The sequence below is a fragment of the Myripristis murdjan genome, chromosome 24 (assembly GCF_902150065.1).
Source record: "Myripristis murdjan chromosome 24, fMyrMur1.1, whole genome shotgun sequence".
Taxonomy (NCBI): Eukaryota; Metazoa; Chordata; class Actinopteri; order Holocentriformes; family Holocentridae; genus Myripristis; species Myripristis murdjan.
Window position 1 is genome coordinate 16,658,103 of NC_044003.1, and position 21,851 is coordinate 16,679,953.

A 21,851-nucleotide genomic window follows, 5' to 3' on the forward strand; every position below is an offset into this window, starting at 1 on the left:
CAACATTACATAAGTCTAAAAAGGTAGTGAAACTCTATTCTGCAATTAAAACAGTGGGCAGTCTAAGTCTAAGTTGGTTTAACCTCCACTTCTTCCCTCAATTTAACTGACTGCGCTTGCATTTCATTGTGCAGCCCATTATAGCTGTTTACTCTATCAGAGTATAAAAAGCAATAGCATATTATAATGTTACAGCCCACTAACTTGTCAGTCACCTCCCTAACTGGTATGTGTGTGTATCTATATATTTGTGTGTATTTGACTGTGTGTGTAAGTGTATGTGGTTGCATAGGGTGTGTGTGTGTGTGTGTGTGTGTGTGTGTGTGTGTGTGTCCTTTGTCAGTCCAGCCCTTGTCAGTGCAGACCCTTAGACCTCCAGAGACAGAGAGGCTGATTCGGTAGACAGAGAGGCTGAATATGGGCTCTCTTCACTGGGCTTGGAGCTCTGCTGGGTCTCTGTGGGGCTGGGCGGCATCCAAGCTGCACCTGGACTGGACCACTAGGTGAGTCACACAATGAAATGCATCAAGTGTATAGTTAGTTATTAAGTATATTGTTTATTTATTTATTTATCTATTCAGTTAGATACTAATAAGAAAGTCTTACTTGGCCTGTTATTAGCTACAGTGGTTGTGGCAGTATTTCTTCTTGGAGTTGCAGATATACTTGAAATATATAATCATCTTTGTTGAGTTTTATCATTACATAATGTACTGCATTCCAGTGAGTGTCAACTATCTGTCAAAGAACAGTCAGATACAGAAAAATATTCATATTCACATATAAATACACAGTTATGCTAATATACTTGTATATGTTAATGTACTTCTTCTTGTACCATTATTGTTAGTAGTAGTAGTAGTTGTTGTTGTTGTTGTAGTAGTGGTGGTAGCTGTAGTGATAGCAATAGTAGTAGTAACATTTTTCAAAGTACTGAAATACAGTGAGGCATTATTGACGTTTGATATGGCTGACAAAAAAGAGGAAACAATCATATTACTATAAACGAGACAGTCTCCACTTACACCTCAAATGCAGCGTGTCATTTCATATCTGCAGTAAGTAATAGGACTATGAAGCCAAACATTAAACGTTGTGTCACTGTCCAAATACTGACACAATAAAAGATATATTGCTTTCAAAGTGTTCCTTGATAAAGTGGGTGCAAGCACAGAAACAAGAACTCTGGATTTAATTTACGTCCAGGACTGTTTTCACCCAGTTATCATCCCCTGAACTATTAAAGCTATTTTTAAAACCTGATTTTGATCATCAGGTTCTTTCAGGAAGATGAGGAGATGCTGGTTCTGACTCAGAGAGACGAGCTGAACCGAACCTACAGTGAGGACAACAGATTGCCTCTGAACAGCACCACAACCAAGAGGGGGCCAAGTTGTGACAAAACCAGAACCAGCAGAACATCCACTGCAGAAAACAGCCTGGTTCTGATCCCGAGGGAAGAGCGTGAGGACAGTGGACTGTCTGTTAACAACACCAGAACCGAGGAGCAACAAAGTCCCGATAACGTTAGAATATCATCTGGAGAAAACAGCCTGGCTTTAACCCAGCATGATGATCAGAACAGCATCACCTTGAAGGAAACAGCAGCTTTTCAAGAAACCAGAGCTACCATAACCTCCGCTGAACCCAGAACCACTACCAGAACCTCGGCTGCTTTTCCACAGAACTCCCTTTGTTTCAACAACAGCACAACCAATGGCAAAGGGAGACCAAAATCCACTGAGAACCAAGACAAGAAGGCAAGACAACCGAACTTCAATCAGAGCCAGAGACCCACAGGACTGGGCTGGAGCAACAGAAGTTTTCTGGAGGTCTTGAACAAGCCAGGGAACAAGAATGGAGAGGATGGAGAGGAGAGAAAGGAGAGAGAGGAAACAGCAGAAGAGTCTCCTCCGTTGTCTATCAGACTGGAAGAGGGAGCCACATTGGGTTTGGTCAGTGGAGGTCAAAGCTCCAGTGTCAGCACTGCAGCTCCGAATCTCATTCCCACTATCACGGCCTGGGAGGCTGGCTGGAACGTCACCAATGCCATACAGGTGCACCGATACATATATTTGTCTTAATGAAGAGACAGAGATACAGACAGTGCCGTACAAGTTCACACTTCACAAGAACTAGATCAAGTTCAGTTCCCACACATTAAAATGATCTAGTTCACATTCATAGTTCACAATTTTGAATTAAGTTCAAAGTCGCAAAAATGAATAAGTTTATGTTCATTTCTTCCGTTTTTTTTCTTTGTTGTTGTTTGTTTGTTTTTTGACGAGCTGCTATGAGCTATTCTTTTACAGTAGAACCATCTCATACCCATTCATCTCCATCCCCCAATCATTGCCACTCCCCCCTTTAGAAACTAAATGAATTACTGCACATGAATCATTGTATACTGCTAGAATCATAGAGGGAGATTACTTGGTCTTGCCCTTTGTTAATGATATCTGATTTGCTGTAAATTATGTGCCTCAGGTGCCGTAAAACAGTACATGAGCGTCGTAAACTCTCACGATGATTAACGACGCTCACGTTCATCTTCATTCGTTGCGAACAGTTACGTCCACCGTTCAGCAAAAACATGAGCTTTCAGTGAACATTGTTCTTTTAGCCCTACTTGAAACTTAATTTGCAAGTCGGGCACCATTTCTATTAACTGAGATGCTGTAGAAGATTTTCTCTATTTGTCCAACAAAAATTCTGTTTGTAGGCATGGTCGATTTCTTCGTGACACACAAGGAGGTTAATCAAACCTACAAAATGCGATCTGTCTCCTAAACAGCAGTGAGCGAGCACTCTATCCAGAGAGAGCTGGCAGAGGGTGAACCTCTTCGTCACCTCCAACCCCACAAGAAAATGAAAATAAATTTAGTTTACCGATGCCACATTAAAGTCACAATGAAATAAATGTCATACTCCTTTTCTCCACAAATTCCTCATGCTGAACTAGTAGGTGTTAAATAAAAATTCCAATAAAACATCAAAGATTTTCTGACAGACCTGCCCATGTGGCTCTCACATCAATTAAACTATCTTTCTGTCCCTAACTGATCTCTCATTAGAGGTTGCACTTCTGAATGAGCATTCCCTGCTCCAACATCCTGTTTCAACAGGAAATACATCAAATCAAGAAGGAAAATGTTGCTTCATTGTGACTTCTGATATCTGCGTAATGACGTCCTCAAAAGTCAAACCATTACCCCTCACTATCATTTGGGACCGCTGATGCGTGAAGGGCCAAGTGCATCTGTAATGTCAGTAACAGTTGATTATGTTGTGAAACAGCTCCATGATGTGAATGTTTTGTTGACTCCGGCTCTGAACCTGTGTCATGTCATCACGCACACCCCACTCACCAGCCTCTTTTTCTCTCCTAGTATAAAAAAAAACAACTTCATAAATGCACTGGGAAAAAAAGATTAGGCCTGCACACTATTTAATCTGCTCCCAGAGTGTTTTAATATAACCAAACAATGCTTTGTCAGGCACTCTCTAGTGGTCATAATCAAATAAAGCATGAATAAAATCATCTTATACAAAAAAAGAAAAGCTGCAGTCACAGTATGTCCTTGTGGCAGTAATGCTAATAGCTTATTATGCTGTAAACGCTGGGCCGTATTCAACCAGTGCCCTCATGTAAATGTGTTCTTTCACTGAATAACTGTGCTGTAATGGAACAGTGTCACTGCGTCCGTAGAGAATACAATATGACGTTAGGGCATCATTACAGTGCGCACATACACACATGCATGTGCGTGCACATATGCGCATCTATAAAGAAAAACAGGCACAGACACATGCGCACTCTACTGGGAATTACCAGAAGAGGTGAATATACATCAAGCGCCCGCGTGTCAGATTGGTGTAAACAGGCTGATTTCTAATCACTGTTAGCATTGTTGTCAGTACATAAATTCATATGCAAACACCTGGTTGTTAGTAGATAAAGAAGAATTTTCAGTGCTTGTTTTATTGATGCCAGTCTGTCTATCTGTATGCCAGGATGCTTTTTTTCCCAGTTTTCATTAGAGACCGAGCTCTCTGCCAGAAAAACACCAACTTCTCTATCACGGCTGAGTTGGGAATATTACCACGAGGTAGCGATATATTGCAGCTCATTGATAACATGTTTAAAGCTGTAACCTATAACTTAATCCGTCACGGTGCAACTGCGCTACATTTGGCTACTTTCAGATTGGTCAACCTCCAAAATGTGTCGTACATCAAGTCCTCACAGGTGATTTCTTCCTGTTCACAGGCTGTGATTTGCATAGTAGATTGGAATAGTCTAGCAGTCATCACGCCCATAGGCAGTCCAACTTTATTAATGTCTACTTCTCTGGATGCCAACTTGTATTCAGCTTTTCCAAAAACAATACCAGCCTCCCTGCCAGGGCTTGGAAGCTCAGTGTAATGTGTTACAGATTACTCATTACCCGCTTCACACTGTAATCAACAACCTTATCCAAAAGATTAGCTTTAAAGTCACACCTAAGTCATTAGCATTGTCTTTTCATTAAAAGGGATGATGTACTGCAAGTGTTTAAGGTCTACAATTACCCTGGTGAACTCTGTCAGTGATGGATGAGCACATAGCAACTACCATGTATTTCAATAAGAGTAAAAGATGCAGGACGGCAGGTCTGATGTATAAACGCCTGTCAGTGCGAGACAGAGCCACTTGTCAAAAAGGCCACCAAATATCTTAATAATGAAAAAAAAAAAAAATACAGAAAAGCAGTGTTGTCTTCCATCAAGGCAAGACTGAAAATATGCATTTTCTGGTGGTAGTTTATTGCCAGTGAGTCTGTCTGCCTGCCAACTTAATACAGTTTTTATTAGAGAGCAAATTTGCTGCCAAAAATGCAGAAACTGCTAGCCAGCTCCCAAGACCACTGACTTGGGAATATTATGAAAATCAGTCTGAATTTCAAACCGGTTGTTAATTAGGCAGTTCCAGTTTGTGTCTCTTCATCATAGATTAGAGACTGGGATCCTTTGTTTGTATTTCTGCAAACAACTTTTTGTTTTTCATACCAACATTAATAGAGCCGTCTATTTTTTAAATAGAGTATACGTTATTTATCTGATTTTGGATGCTTTTTTTTACCTTCAAAATTCAAGATTAAAGTTTTATGTTTTATCAGCATTTTTCAAATTTAACCCTTGGGCGGGAACCAAACACAAGATGAAAATTTGGCCAGTTGTATTTTGGATAAATATTTCTATCAAATTATTAAGTACATGAAGCTGCCAAACTTTTCCCAAGGCCCTGCAAAAAAAGTCACATAACACTGCATGTTAGGTAAGTGAATTAAAAACAGAGTACATTTTGCTCTATAAACCCAACAAACCCAAGAAATTCTAGGCACACGCTTTCCATACTAACTGATTCTAAACCGCTGTCGACCCGTTGACGTAAACTCTTTAACCAACGCTTTATTTGTTTACAGAGTTAAAAAGAAAACTAATTTGTTCTCTGCAGCAGTCACGGTAAGAAAAATTGTCATTCAGAATGACCATCAATCTCTTTCAAAAGATTATTTTATCCTGTCAGTCTCCCATAGTCCTCAAGAATCACCAAAACATCAAACATCCTTTCAATGACAGTTTTGTTAACCTCGCAAACATTTCCAAAGACTTCTTCAAACCTCCATTTTTCCCCCAGCAGCATTTTCTTAATAGCACCGTACCTGGTAACCTTGAGAGACATGAGACTGAAATTTTCAAAGTTTTCCTTTAGGGATTCAGTTATAGAAAATGTGAAAAAAAAAAAAAAAAGTATTACAACACTACCTTATATAAGAAACGACAGCATAAAAGTTTGTGAAGGAGCCATGGTGCTCAGATTAGTCGCTGCAGCATGTCATGAAAAACACACAATATATATTCACTGTTTTATCTAATATCATGGCTATTGGGGAGCTTTTCATTGAATATTGATATTAATGACATTTTCCCTCTGTATCTGAATCTTTAATATGAAACTGTCAGCTGTATTATGTCAAATAATAACAGTCACTAACTATGTTCTATAATACAGTATAAATAATACATTTAATTAAATACATAATACACTTTAATTAAGGGATAATGCACCTTGAGCATCTCTTAATTATCCCTTAATTAAACTGTATTATGACAAATTATTTTTATTTGGTTGTGGAACTGACAGCTGTAGAGAATCATCAGACGATAATGAGATCTTGTTTATTTCCTTAATATTTAACAACCTCAGTGCACTGAGATACACGGAAAACAAGGGAAGCAGGCCATAAGCCTCTGCATGCAAATAATAATAATAATAATAATAATATTAATAATACTAGAATAATAATAATAAGAAGAATAGAAACAAATGAGTGATTGATTCCCATATCCAGTCTGACTTTTCATCAGTATCATCATCATGCCATTTTCCATGTAGCAGATACATTCATCCATGGCGCCTTCTGATTCAATGAATGCAATCCATTCTGGCAGTTTCAGTGCCACTTTCCTGTGTCATCTTCCTCCTCCTCATCATCATCATCACCATCACCCCCATCATCATCATTACACCTTCACCCTCATTAAAGGTATCATTATTATCAACATCATAATACTTACCATCGTTTCTGTTATCAGTACTACGGCAATTATTGTCATCATCATCACATTCAGCACCATAGGAGGTAACAGTGAGTGTGGATGCTGCTGAAAAGGAGCGTGTGCAGTCAGTCAACATTCCCTGTGTCAGAAGGAGAGCAGGCAAGTGGACCCAAATGCAGACCAGGAGACAAGGCTTGAAACAAAAAAGTCTTTACTTTAGATGTAGATGCCAGGCCTTCTGGTACGGTGAGGCAAAAGGAGCAAGGTAAGCAGGAAACAGGCTAGGAACAGGAGACAAAACCAAAGACAACCGCCGACAAGTGGCAAAGACAGAACTTAAATCTGTATTTAAATACATGCTGAACCAATCAGAGTCAAGAATAGGTGGGTGGACAGGGGAACAGGCTGATTGGCTGAGAGACCAGCAGGTAACACCAGGGCAGGGCTAACAAGACAATGCAGGGCTGGTGAGCAGGAGAAAACAAGCTGGGTAAGTCTGTGGGATAAAAGTTTAGAAACTAGAGAGAGAGAAAACAGAAAAGGCAAAGACAGGATTTGGACACCCTGTGTAAACAGATATTTAAAAGGTGTGTGAGTGTCAGTGTGTGGCAGGTTGGAGCTGAAAAGCATTGTGATCTGTCAGAAATTAGAGAACTCATCATTTACTTCCTCCCATCCAATCCAGGTTTAATTTGCCATAGTGCCTCTTTTGTGATTGGCTGCAAACCCAGGTTGTGCTCAAAGAAGCCAACCAGAGAGAGAGAGAGAGAGAGAGAGAGAGAGAGAGAGAGAAGTCCAGAACGACAGATGAAATCAGATACCTTGGCATCAAATTTCTCTCAAACTTCTTTCATCGCAAGCAGCTCCATTTTAACATCAAAGGTCTATCAGGATACGCATATGTCTAACAGACACCAGTTACAAAATAGTGACTTGAAAGGCAGAGAATGTGTGCTTGTCTGTTTATGTATCCACAGAGTGTGTGTGTGTGTGTGTGTGTGTTGTGTCTGCAGTCTACTGATGTGCTTCCATAGCTCTCGCAGTAAGCCAGTGTGTCTCCGTGTTGAAACATTAAAAACCCAGCAGCTCCATCAAAGCAGCTTGTTGTCTCCTGTGATCTCCCCACCTCCTCCTTCTCCTCCTCCCGCTCCTCTTCCTCGAGGAACCCTTAGGTCTCTAGGCGTGAGGTCACAGCTCTCTCCTCCTCCTCCCTCTCTCCTCTGTTTCGTTCTCCTCCTCCTCTTATTCCACTCCCTGTCCTCCTTTCTCCTCTCCCTGGCAGTCTCCACCATTTTCTCTTGGTGATGGGCCAAACCTCTCCTCTCTTCCCTCTCCTCTGTTCCTTCTCCTCCTCCTCCTGCATCCTCATACTCTCCAGGCACGAGGCCAGTCCCATCCAATCCTCGCCCATGGTTTTTCCTTTTCCATCCTGTTCTTTTCCTCTTCAGTCCCTTTCCTCCTGTTCTCATCATTCCTCCAAAAAGGTATCTTAAGACAAGTTACTCTGCTTTCTGATATGATTATTTCTAAAGAGTGGCATGTCCACATAAAGGGAACTAGTGGGCGTTTCATTTAAAGGTGCGATCTGTACAATTTTTGAATAGCAATACATTAGTGTCAAGTTTTGACACTTTGTTATAACAACCATAAACTATGGAAGATATGGAAACACACTGATTATGTTTACCTGCCCAAGAACTGCAGATACAAAGTAACAAGCAGCTGATACAAAGCATCTCCTCTAATTGCTTCAGATTAATTTATTTTGTACATGACACCTAACAAAAATAAATCAAAGCTGAATGACAACAGTTGAGCCCATAGTCAGTGTAATCACTAACCTCCATCTCACACCATTTGTACTGTTACTGGTGTTTCCCAAAGTAAGGATCACATTTCCCACACCACCCCTTGCCGTCTTCTGTTTCACTGTACAACAAACATTTTTTCATTGACCTTTCACCAATTCCTCTCACTAATTCTTTAGCCCTGTTTACACTGGAAAAGCAACACCATCCTCTTGTTGTTTGCACCTTTGTTTTGTAAAAGCAATACAGCAGAATTCCCATGAAATCCGACCCACCGTTACGCAATGAAAAATGTAGAGGTTGGACGAGGCTGCCAGTCTTTTCACCGATGCTCTTGTGTGCTTATGATAATTATTTCAGTGTATCAAAATGATGATTTTCTTGTGTTTGATTGCAATGCATGGCACTATTAAAATAAGAGTGCTATATCATATTACAAGATATGTTACTTGTGTCTAAATGGCTGTTTTTCTAACATAATGCCGTGTTCCCTTTTCCTTTAAATCTACTTAGAATCGGTTTTATTTCCCTCTTTCACACACAGGGTATCTTTGTGTTGGGGTTGCCCTATGCTCTGGTGCAGTCGGGCTATCTGGGTCTGGTTCTGTTGGTTCTCTCAGCCTGGGTCTGTAACCACACAGGGACAATTCTGGTGGCCTGTTTATACGAGGAGGAGCACAGGTATGGTCCCCGTTCTATTCTTTTTCTATTCTATTTTGTTCTGTCATGTGTAATCAGCCAACTGCAATCTCAGTCCATAAAAAGGTCAGAACAGTTTCATTACACACAGCACATTATCACCTCAATCAGCTCACTGTTCTGCACGTTCACACAAACCAGAAATGTAAGAGTAAAGTGGTGACGCGTGACCTTCTCACTTCATTGATTTTGTCTCCATCTTTGATGCTAATATAAGGGCTCATTACTGTGGTGTTTCTGCACCGCACTTCCCAGAGATCACCTGTCAGTCACAAAGTGAGGTCGGGAATGTGTACTTTTCCCCTGGATCTTGGATGAAATTTTGAGTTTCTGCAGGTGGCGCTCTTTGTTTTGTTCAGCCATGACACTGATCACTCCTCATGCTAACTAACCAGTTCCTCCTCTGTTCATTCTGAAATGTAAAAGTTTTGATGAACTGGCTGAATCAGCCTTGTGTTACACAGGTAGTTACCGTTCTATCTACATAAATGCTTTTGCTGCTTTCATGTATAAGTGGCAGGCCTCTGTAGTAATAACACTACTGCCACAGGCGAAAGAGATGTGGATGTGTTGTACTGTTTTCTCTTCTTTTCCCTATTGTTACTATTGTTTTGCTGTTCAGTTCAGTTCAGTTCAGCGCAGTTAAATTCAGTTCACATTAGTTTAATAATATTCTCCATCATTCAGTTTAGGTTTTTAAATGTGGGTAGCACAAAGTGATGTATAGAGGAATTAACATTTGCCCAAAACAAAGTGCCATATCTGAATTACCTGGGTCTCTATGTAAATACATTTAAGTATTTTCATGCAACCATACTGCAAAGAAGTTTTTCCACTTAATCAAGCAAGGAATGATTTATGCTTGTACCGAAACCATTTGATAAATAGTGATGGAAACACATTTGTCAAACAAATATTGACACAGGATTGTCACAGCTGGCCTGACAAATGTCTCATTGCTCAACAGTTCACAACTGGATCTAGATGCTCTGATGGCACAGTTAAAAGCTCTCTGTAAAATATCTCCTACACAGCAGCTGTTGTAGTTATATGGCCATTAGTTGGTTACAGTAGAAAAACGCCAAGTTAATTTCTGTGTTTCAGACAGCATGAAATATGGGCAACATTAGCTGACATTTAAGAACAATAACAACATGCCCAGTGCTAATCAATCCTTGACTCTTTCCATTTCTCTTGTGTAAGTGTTTGCTGATGTTGCTCTGCTCTGCTACATAAACTGATTTATTTGCTTTTAACCCACTGGTGAAAACATAAAAACATAGCTAATTTTATTTACTGCATTCTATTTTTTGTAAGATTTCTAAAGATATCTTGCAATCTCTTGCAAATGGACACTAACAAGGAAACACACTGCAGCTACTTGCAGCAGACAAAGTGGTAACTGTCAAGAAGATTAGAACGGTGATTTGTATTTGAAACACAGCATTGTGGTTAAGCGTGACATATTTGTGTCTTTCAGTGAAGAGTCTGGTTCAGTGTCGCGGGTTCGAGTCCGACACAGTTATCAGGGCATAGCGGAGGCCTGCTGCAGGGGACTGTGGCCCAGGTGGGCTGGACTGGGAGGCTGGATGGTTAATGTAGCTCAGGTATGACGCACACACACACACACACACACACACACACATACACATACAGACAAAATTTTCACTCATTTCCAATGCAGTTCTGCCTGTTGTGAATATTTTCTTGAAACGTGGCAATATCTCCAAGTACGACAGATTACTCTACTGGTAGCAAGATAATGACATTTGATTCAAGCCAGTTCATGAAAGATGTTGATTTGCATTGAAAACAAGTGAAATGATCACCTCACACTGGCAGACTTTTCACATTTTTACATTCAACTGTAGAGTAAATGAGTTGTTAAAATGGATGTTTTTGCGCAAGATTTTTTTTTCTTCTGCAGGACAATATTTCTTATTCAGTTGTACGCCTCCGAATGTGGAGCTCTCTGTCTCCCTTCTCCTCTCTTTGTCTGTTTCCAGGTCATTGAGTTGTTGATGACCTGCACCCTGTATCTTGTCGTCTCCACCAGTCTCTTGTCTGACAGTCTATCAGGGGTGGCTGCTCCTAGGTCAGTGTGTTCCCTCATATCTCTGATGTTTCTGCTGCCCTGCCTGCTGCTGACTGACCTCAGACCAGTCTCCACCCTCAGCCTGCTCTGCTCACTCGCTCACTTACTGATCAGGTAAATGAATCAGTGGAAAAAGAAACTAGCACAATGCATTAAATGTGTTCATGTTGTTATAAATCAATACGATGTGTTCATGCTGGCCACTGAGGTTATTTTTAAGTCACTTTAATAGTTGTGGAAGTTGATGGCATTGAGCAGATGTAATCTATTTTGAATGAAATGAAACACACTTACAGGAATTAAAATAGAATGTAATTTAATAAAGCTGCTGATCAAATATATATTTAGTAGTATGTAGGATATGTTCAAACTAGACACTGAGGTTATTTTTAAGTCATTATAATAGTGGTGGCTTATTGATTCAGATGTAATTTTATATGTTAAACTGACTAAAATTAATTAGATAAATAAAAGATGATTTAATTTAATACAACTGCAGCAAACAATAAAATAAATATTGTTAAACTAAACTTTTTAAAATTAAATTTGTTGTTTTATTTTAGCAATACATATCCACTTATCTATTAATTGTTTTATTTTATTCAGACCTGAAAAAGAAGCATTATTCCGTTTCTTCCATGTATTCCTCCATATTCCTCTTTGCATTTTATTATGTGCTGTATGTAACTGTGCAGACATTGTTAACGTGTTTCTTCTCTCTGCCAGCTTGCTGGTAATGCTGTACTGTCTGAGTCGAGCCAGCAGCTGGTCTTGGTCGTCTCTGTCTCTGTCTGCGGACCCGGAGGACTTCCTGGTCTCTGTGGGCGTCATCATCTTCTCCTACACCTCTCAGATCTTCCTCCCTCCTCTAGAGGGCAGTATGGAGGACAGAGGGCAGTTCAGCACCATGTTGGGGTGGACGCATGTTGCTGCCTGCGTCATGAAAACAACATTCTCCTTACTGGTTAATAGCATTTGGTACTAGAGACTGTGAGGATCACATAGCTTCTGTAGGACATGATTCACTGGATTTACTGTATGATCGACCTTAATTCTCTTTTTTCTATATACAGCAAATTTTTCATCTCCAATATGATGACGTTTTCAGGGAAACTATTTCAAGTTGCCATGTCTTGAGTAGAGAATTGTTTGTCCACTGACTGTGAGGCGGCTTTAAAATTGTATAAAGTGATGGATGTGCACTCACAACTCACTCTGGCTTAATGTCGATTATTACACTCTCAGAGTTAAATTACCACTGATGATTTTGCTGTGATTGTGTTGATAGATTATATAGTTATTAATTTTTGCTATTTTACAATTTTTTTTGACAGCAGAGACAGCAAAACATTGAATAATGCTGCCAAAAATACAAAGTAGGTGGATTAATTTCTTTCAGCATCTAGATGGAGACACATGGCTGGGATGGCATCTGGATGGAACCGACAGGCAAACTGGATGGATGATTGATATTTTTTTTTTATAGATTTGTTTTCCTCCTCCACCAGGCTGTGTTGACCTGGGGGACGGAGACAAGTGAGGTCATCACAGACAACCTGCCCTCTGACCTCCGACCTTTAGTCAGCCTGTGTCTGCTGGCTAAAGCCCTGCTGTCCTATCCTCTGCCATTCTACTCTGCTGCTGAGATACTGCAAACCTGTCTGCTCACAGGTGAGTATTTTTTCATACACACTGCTGGCACGATCCTCTCAAATATATTGTATCCTCCATACACAAAGCAAAGGAAAGGCAAGCTATTGTGTGACCAGTGTGAAATGAGCCGGGATTTTGCTCGTATTGGTGCAATGAAATTTAACAGCTGAGGTGTTATTGCTGATCCTGACACCAACTTACTGAATTTCTCTGATAACCAACTTATAGATGGCACACAATCATTTCCTTTATACATTATGATGTTAGTGAATAGTGAAAAACCTTGTGGCTGGAATCTGTGGAACCATGAAAAACTGAAGCAGCAATACTCTCACATCCCTCATACCATTGAAGTGCCCTTGAGCAAGACACTTAACTGCTGCCTGTGGATGTGTGCAACCATATGAATGTGTTGCAAGGTGCTGCTGGGCACGACCATGCCTGCCCAGTCAGCTCTCTCTTCAGGCTGCGACACATCGAGCCGACCTCAAAGAACAAGCACCGACTGAGGCTGGCGGTCAGATTGCAAAAGTCGAACAAGAACACACTGTACAGATTCCAGCTGATGGCTGTATGGCATACACCCTCCACTCATGTTACTCTATTGCCCTCAAAGTAGTCTGTAAGGCGCTGCTTCCTAACCCTAACCATAGCCCTGACTATGTTCTGACCTTGGTTCATATAACGATATGAATCGAGAAAGCCCTGTCTCCTGAAATTGACTTTCTCCTACAACTAAACTGAATTCTTAATTTCAAGGGGAATGTATTTTGTAATTGGATTACATTATAATTGGGTTCGTCATCAGTTCAGTCTTAAGTCTCAACTAGGAGTCAGGCAGGGAGCAGATGGGTCAAACAACTGACTTTCACCCAGGCGACCTGAGTTCAAATCCAGTGCAAAGTGACAGTGGTGTTCATTTGCTGATTTTACATTCGATACATTACCATAACAAAATAGTTTTTATGCCTAAACTGCCTTTCCCTAACCTGAACCAAATAGTTTTGGTGCCTAAAGGTAATGAAGCTGGCTAAAATGCTGCCTGACAAAATATACAAGAAATGTTGGTTAGAGGTAAGTTAATTAGAAACAAACATATCCAGTGACAAAAAAATGATCACCTTTAAATATAATTAAGAGTGCAGTTTACTTGTATGGCAACATAATTTTTAGAGGACAGGGTTTGATCAAGAATACGTCTGATCAGAAGTTGCAACTACCACTAGCGTTGTTAGCCTGAAGGTGTTTTGCTTGTGTGAGAGGGTTTGTTTGTCCTGACTGGAACTTGTCTCATTAGCAAGCCAGATAGTGCAACATGCCTGAGAGTTTGAAGCCCCAAATAGCAGCGCAGCAGAGGTTTTCTGTGATGACTTACTCTTTAAATTGATCAAAGAGCTTTTCTACCTTACTGCCCTTGGATGTGAAGCTTAACTGTGTTTTCGAAAAGTGCAACATAAAGATAAGTTATGTTATAGATCATCATTATTATTATTATTCCTTCAAATGTTCCTCTCTTCTTCCATCTCCAGGTGCTGCTGTTTCGTCCTACTCCAGAGGCCACTGTCGATGTGTATCTCGCCCCGCCTTGCTGGTCCGTGGCACCTTGCTGATCACATCATATTTACTGGCCCTGCTGGTCCCCAGGTTCTCCTTGTTGATGGGTTTGACCGGCAGTGTGACTGGGGCGGCCATGACCCTCATACTGCCGTGTCTGTTTCACCTCAGGCTGCAGTGGGGTCGACTCAGCGTGAAGGACAGAGTCCTGGATCTGGGAATACTGAGTCTCGGGCTCATCTGCAGTGTCTCTGGAGTGATATGTTCACTGAAAAGACTGGTGGTGGGGCTGTAGGAGGGAAGAGGGTGGATGGATGGATGGATGGATGGATGGATGGATAGTCAGGATTGCAGGCTGTCCTCTCTATTAGAACATGGCATTCAAGCATGTTCACACTCCTCAATCACATTTTGGACTGATTTTATGAAAAAAATAATGTACACTTGCAATGCACACTTTTTCCATGACAGCTGGGGAACTTTTGTTTACATCATAAAATATAACAGAGTATTTATGGAACCTTAAAAAACAGTATTAAAATCTAAATGTAATTCCTTATATTGAAATAGCCTGTATACAGTTATGAGAGCTTTATTCACCATGCAATCACTGGTTTCTTTGCTGCATGTTTGCTTGTAGATTAAAACAGAGCAGGGTTAGTTGTATAAAATGCAAAATATGTTTTATTCATTGTGTTTGCTTACCTGAAGACAATGTCCTTTAGCACAGTTAACGTCTTGTGTTTTTATTCTTTTCTTAAAGGAAAACAGAACTTTTTTTGGATGATTTTTGGAGAAAGTTGCACGCTAGCCATGCCAACACAGACACAATCTGCAAACACTCTCTAGTGTCACCACAACATTTTATTTTAATTGTTATTTATATGCTACATGTTGCATATATATGATGACAAAAAAATGAAGACTTAAAACAAGAAAACAGCCCTCACTCACACTAAAACACTCACCCTAAAATTCAGCCAGCCCAAAGCACATTAAAACAAAAAAAGTGGGATCGTGTGAACACACCCTTAGATGAGATTACATTTTATTTGCATCGTGAAATATTCAAATAAAAGAGCAGTGAGTTAGTCGAAGCATAAAAGATGAATGTATACGACTGAGTGAGGTGAACCCCAATAGGGCTTATTATGGATCTTCTGCTGAACCATAAAAAAAAAAAAGACAGGATAGGATGGAGAGCTGGAGAGTGAACATGTATATTTTATTCTACTTCTTTACAGCAGTTAGATAATACAGTTTTAAGCTGATGTTTGAATGGTGAAAAGATTTTTACCGCATAAAACACCAGTGTAAGACTTGCCATGGTCTGTTATGCTCATAAGAGCTGATAAAGGGTTTTTGCCACTTTACTCGGTTTGACTAAAGTCTAAGTGGCAACTTGTGTCATTCAAGCTTCATTCAAAACTGAAATATACACCATTTAAAAAAAAAAAAAAAAAAGGACGCCTACTGTTACAAAGCGATTCATGGCACACAAGTTAAAAAAACTCCAATACTTTAAAAGGAGTTCCAAAAACTCAATAACTGTAATAAAATGTTCCCAGGTTCCCAGGCTCAATATTCTGTCAAGACACATTAACCCAAACCCTAACCCACCAAATACAGAGCTGGGGAACATCTTTTTCAGGTTTTCATTTTGTACTATATGTAGCTTGTGAAACCTACAGCTGCACTCACAGAATATAGGAGTCTTTGTCATGTTCCCACTATGTTTCACAAAAATCTGGCCAACACAGGACCCTGGGAACATAGGAATGACTCCATAAAATGGAGTTTTAGAGGCTACATTTTCTACAGTAATACAGTAATAGCTCCCCTTGTAGGGTAATGATCTTATCTTAGCCCTGGAAAGGCCAACCAGTTGGCCTTTAAAGTGAAAATATTCTGCTTGTTGGCTCTAAAAAAAGCAAAGGGTCTTGCTTGGAACACTTTGCTAGCCTTCACCTCTTCTTATATAACAGTAGGTTGGTAAAATAATCCATAAATTGTAGATTTACACGCAGGAACAGCACAAAATCAGCTGCTATGATAACAGTGAGTGTTACTTAGCAGGCTGCTGTTTATTGGGGCTATGAGAGGGCAATAGGTGCAGCCGAGGAGTCAATCAAATGGGGGCGTGAGCAATATAAACTGAGGTTGTGTTCTGATTGGCTCTTATGTGCAAAAGCAGCTCTTTAATCCCCAGCAGAAACACTGCCTTGACTCAATCAGGCTTCCTCCTGCACAGCAAGGACTTAATGTTTTCTAGACCCAGTGATGATAATAAAACCAATCTTATTGGGTGGAGAAAAAAATACATATTTTATATTACGATCCTGTTAAACAAACTTGTCTTATGCAGACACATCAGTATATGGAAAAGGCATGATCCACAGTGGGGTGAAATGATACACATGATGCCACGCAACGGTGAGTGACGGGAAAATTAATCCACAATACAAAATGAAAGTCGATATGTCACTGTCGTTTCTAAGCTGCTTGTGGATCCACCTGTCACCACTGAGGATGTCTGTGGCATTCTATTAAGCAAACCATCAAAACATTAATATCTCATTTCCCACGTTGTCTTGCTCGTAAAAAGGACGAAGTAACAGAAAATATTATTTATGGTTTTTATGATTGCACTGGAGAGCAAAGCCTTTCCTTTTTTTCAACAAGTTGATTGTCTCACAGTTGTTAATGACACCAATTCTTGTACAAAGAACTGTACAAAGAAAAGTTCAGATTTTTGTGTATGATGATGCTGTAAAGCTTCAACATAAATAAAGCTGTGTTTTCGTTCATATGAACACGACCGTCTCCATCGCTACAGAGCAATATGCTCTCATTACCGAGACAAGACAAACTGCAATAATACAAGTTGATCACTTATTGTAAGTTGGCTTTGAAAGAAGAAAGACCTTAAAACTTAATTGGATTCATATGTCAAGATGAGCATTTTGCAAAACAGTGTCATTGCTACTTACAGAAATGCAATGTTCTATGTTGAACAAGTGTGTGAATTTTGCGTGTGTTTGGGGAAAAAGAGCTAATTAGCTTTCTGGGGAGACTTGGAGAAGAAATGTTGAACACTAAAGCGACCGCTTCTCCTTTAGGCTGGAGAAGAGTTACAACTGTTTATCGTATACACCTCATTGCTGAAACTGTGATGTTGAAATGTGTTCACAAGGAATGTGTGTGTGTGTGTGTGTGTGTGTGTGTGTGTGTGTGTGTGTGTGTGTGTGTGCTTGCGCGCACTACCACCCCTATATTGGCGGGTGGGAGTAATTTTGGCTTCAGTTCGACATCTGTCTATGTGATAGCAGTCCACAGTGGGAGTGGATTGAACCAAGTGGACCATATCGGTGAAAAGAAAGGAGAAGAAGAAAAGAAAAGAAAAGAAAAGAAAAGAAAACTTGGAAGGGGTTTCATTTTTCACACAGTTAAAGGGATCTGCTGAGCAAAAATGGGAAAAAGACAAATGAGGAAGAAAAAAGAGATAAGAATGGGAGAGAACATGAACGGGCAGAAAAGCGGAAAATGAATCATAGATTAGTTAAACAGGGTCAAGTGAAAGAGAGAAAGTTGCAGAGGAGGAGAGAAGAAATTAAAGTTTTTTTTGTTTTTCCGGTTATGGTTTGACGTGATCACGGATGTTACGGGCGTCTGTTGGAACATTATATTCTTACTAGTCACAACCTACTCTCTCTCTCTCTCACACACACACACACACACACACACACACACACACACACAATCCTGTACTGCCGTAACCTCTTAACCATGACTCACTCTAACACATTTTATAAGACAAATCTTTTCCGAGCAGGAAGTGTGGACATTTTGTAGAAAACTCTGTAAACATAGAGTGGATTTGCACTATAAAACTCTGTGACGCTCCATAAAGTTGTATTTGACAGAAAGAGACAGAAACTTTAAGCAAAGGAATGGAGGGAAATGGAGGAAATCCCTGACAATTTCCGGAGTCACTGAACACATCATGGTCATGCAGTCAGACTGCAAAGCTCCAAAAACCACCTTGACGAAGACATTTTTATTTACCACATCCTAATCCTCTCTGGTTGGCCGGCTTTCTTCCTAAATAACATAATATCAGCACAACAGGATTTCCAATCAGAAAGCTCTCTTACTGTCTGAAGTGGCAAAAAAAAAATAAAGTTAAAGTTTTCTCCTTTAACTCCTATTCCAGTGTCCTGTTTTTTGGACCACATAGAGCACGGGTGGAGTTTGACAGCCTTCTTCCCAAAATAACTCCAAATAGAGCTCATCAGTCACTGTTGCTTTGACTTTATTACTTTAAATTTTAACTGTAGTATCGTCAGCTGCCAGTGTCCCATCGAGGGTCAGTGGTCAGCTGTCACCTCGGGCTGTCAGGGGCTTAAGATCGAGGCTACCAATCATCTTAACCATGATCTCATTTGTTTTCCCAAATTATACCAATATATATCACAATGGATTTGACAACGATATAACCGTAAGAAAATTAATTTTATGGTTCTGAGCGTTACAATAGCTCAGCAATCAATACTTTCTTTTGTTACCTTTTTCTTTGGCAGTGCCTGCAATTTCTACACCCGCTGAACTTAATTAGCTGGAGAGACAGAGAGAGAAACCCTCTGTTCAGGTCTGTTCACAGCCATTGTGAAGAGGCTGACTATAGCCTGTGCGCTAAACACACTTTACAAAATAGCAAGTTGATTAAATTAATGGAACTGATGGTGTTAATGAACACTCAACAGTAAAGACTTCCTTGTAAATAATGATGATAAGACTAAAATTATTTGCATTTTAATCGGGGAAACTGTGACAAGATGAAAATATATTTGGATATGAGTTTGATCACTGATGTATGAGGACCTTTCACATGGTAGGCTTTTGACTTTCGAGACTTAAAGGTAAAAAAAAAAAACTGCCAATTTTTATTTAACAACAAAGAAATAGGAACAAAATAACCAGGTGCAGTCAGCTGATCTCCTGAGAAACCCTGCAACCGAAACCAAAAATCATGGTTAAATCTACAGGTGTGGCTGAGGTGATGATGACATGAAAAATCACAAAGCTCTGAAGTGTAAAACAGAAACAGGACATCAGTGTGGATTTTACTCACACAAACGTTAAGAATCATGCACCAACATACACACAGGCTAGCAGTATGTTACCAATATGCCTGCTCACTTTCTTTATAACTGCTGCCTGTTTTTTAGCGCTGGTGTTGTGCTATATGACGTTCATTTGATTGGACAGTTAGCTAATGATTGACAGACAGTTGATCTAATCACCTGCTATACATTTGGTGCTGCAACCCCTTTTTTCATACAGTTTGAATCCAGCAGCGCCCAGGCTGTGTTTTGTGTAGTGAACAACCGTAACCAAAAACACAATATCGCTGGTTGGAAAAAATGATAAGCATGACAAAGAGTTGAATGAAAAGAGAAGGATTTCACTCTGATTTCACAGACAAAATCAAAAAGAAAACTAAAAATGGATTAAGAAACTGAAATTTGACTGAAACATGCAACACATTTTTCTTCTGGTCTTTCTCTCTTTGACTCTCTTTGTTCACCCACTATGTCCATCTTCTCATGTTACAGCTCCTCTCTCTCCACAGCAACACACACACACACACACACACACACACACACACACAAGCACATGGCTAAGGTGTCACAGACTGACAAGGTCTTTAAGCCAGCACACCTGTCATCTTCACAACCATCATTGTAAGAAGTATGTGTGTGTGTGTGTGTGTGTGTGTGTGTTTGTGTGTGTCTGTGTGTGTCTGTGTGTGTGTGTCTAGACCGTGTGGCTAAGGTTTCATATGGCGACGTGTCACACACACAGCATGTCAGTCTGTCAGGTATCTCCCTCTCCCTTTCTCTCTTTTTATCTCTCTCTCTCTCTCTCTCTCTCTCTCTGTCACACACACACACACACACACACACACACACACACACACACACACACACACACACCCTGTGTGCCAGCTCAGCCATCCTTCACACTATAGCAGGACTGGGTTCACTACCAATTCCTCTGTTCTGAACTTCTAGCATGAGAAGGTCGTCGAATCCAATTTATTAACTTATTAGTAATTTGAGAATACATGCAATTATCCAATGTAAATTCTATTTATTCTGATTGAATTAAAAGGCTCCACAGTTCTGGTGAGTAATCTTACCTCCAATTAAAAATCCTGTAGCATTAATTTGGCCATTTGTAACAGTTCACCAGGCCACTATAAAATAAAAAAGTGGATATTTTGTCTTCCAGTCATCACTGTAAATATTGCAGTGTGCAGTATCAGGGTCGTTTCAGCCCAGAGCAGACAAGACTTGAATAATTCAGAGTCGTGTCTAGATGACACATGTCGGCGTGTGTTTTGTCAGTGTGGAAAAGTCAACTACCAACAACCCAGAGGTCAAATCCCGCCTGAATCAAACTCTCGACATGCCACAGTTTTTGGGTCTCTCTGTGGCTGCAAATGGCAGCAGAGGATAAAAGACATAAGCGCTAATACAAGCAGAGCAGGGGCAGCGGGGAGAACTCATACACATGAGACACCCTTTGAATATTTACCATGCAGCTTAACATTTAGCATTGTGAAAAGGTGCTGTCCATGGTTATGGGTGTCAATTGGATGTGGCAAGCTGGGACCCTGGAAAGGCCATTTTAGTCCAAACGTAATCCTGTAGTTTTCATCACTGTGATGCCAAAGACATTATACTGTAAAAAACTATACTAAAAAAAAAAAAAAACCTATATGGAGGTGATATCTTAAAAAAAATCAACAGAGGACAATTCAGCACTTATGTTTCCACTGTACTGATAGTGTATTGACCTACAGGTCTAATAATTCATCATAGAGTAGCCCTAATATATTGTTATCGGTCATTGGCTCCAGTTGTCCCCCAATAATGTAGTCGATATAACTGGGCTTGGACTTTGTGGTGACAAATGATATTATATACTTTATATATTTGCTGGTCCTTTGCCACACCTTAAGGTTCAACAAATTACTGCGGCAGAAGGTGCAGCTGTTACTGTGCCTGAACTTTCCAAAGGGAAGAGAACATGATCACCAGGAATACATGTGGGGGATTTTCACATATATACTGTATTAGTGCTAAGCATTAGAACATGAGAGCCCATGATATTTACTATAACACACAGGCTTCATGTGTTGTGTTGCTTTTATACAACAGTTAGGATTTTGTAGCAACAACACTGTTTTCATCTCAAATAAAATGCCATTTATTTATGCTCCGTGACTGAAATAATAATAATACAGTATCATGGCAACACTGCTGCAGCTGAAAAGTTGTTTACTTCACGTTTCATAATGCTTCATATGTCGCAGTCTTACTTTCTAGCCAAATGTTATTAAAGTGGTAGCCACCTGATTTCCTCTCTAATTT

General features: G+C 40.0%; 1 protein-coding gene across 1 annotated transcript; it reads left to right on the forward strand.

Annotated features, from left to right (window-relative positions):
• Window positions 1-417: 417 nt before the first annotated feature.
• LOC115356644 (vesicular inhibitory amino acid transporter-like) lies at window positions 418-14,707 on the forward strand. Its single transcript, XM_030047862.1, has 8 exons — window positions 418-503; window positions 1,277-2,057; window positions 8,956-9,086; window positions 10,591-10,717; window positions 11,117-11,319; window positions 11,932-12,169; window positions 12,714-12,876; window positions 14,388-14,707. The coding sequence occupies exons 1-8, from the start codon at window positions 418-420 to the stop codon at window positions 14,705-14,707; spliced, it is 2,049 nt and encodes a 682-aa protein (XP_029903722.1).
• Window positions 14,708-21,851: the final 7,144 nt, after the last annotated feature.

Excerpts from the sequence above, each read along its gene's own strand:
- LOC115356644 (XM_030047862.1), top strand. The coding sequence starts at position 418 with ATGGGCTCTCTTCACTGGGCTTGGAGCTCTGCTGGGTCTCTGTGGGGC. Across the intron at positions 12,170-12,713 it reads AAACAACATTCTCCTTACTG|GCTGTGTTGACCTGGGGGAC; the intron begins GTTAATAGCATT and ends CTCCTCCACCAG. Across the intron at positions 12,877-14,387 it reads GCAAACCTGTCTGCTCACAG|GTGCTGCTGTTTCGTCCTAC; the intron begins GTGAGTATTTTT and ends TTCCATCTCCAG.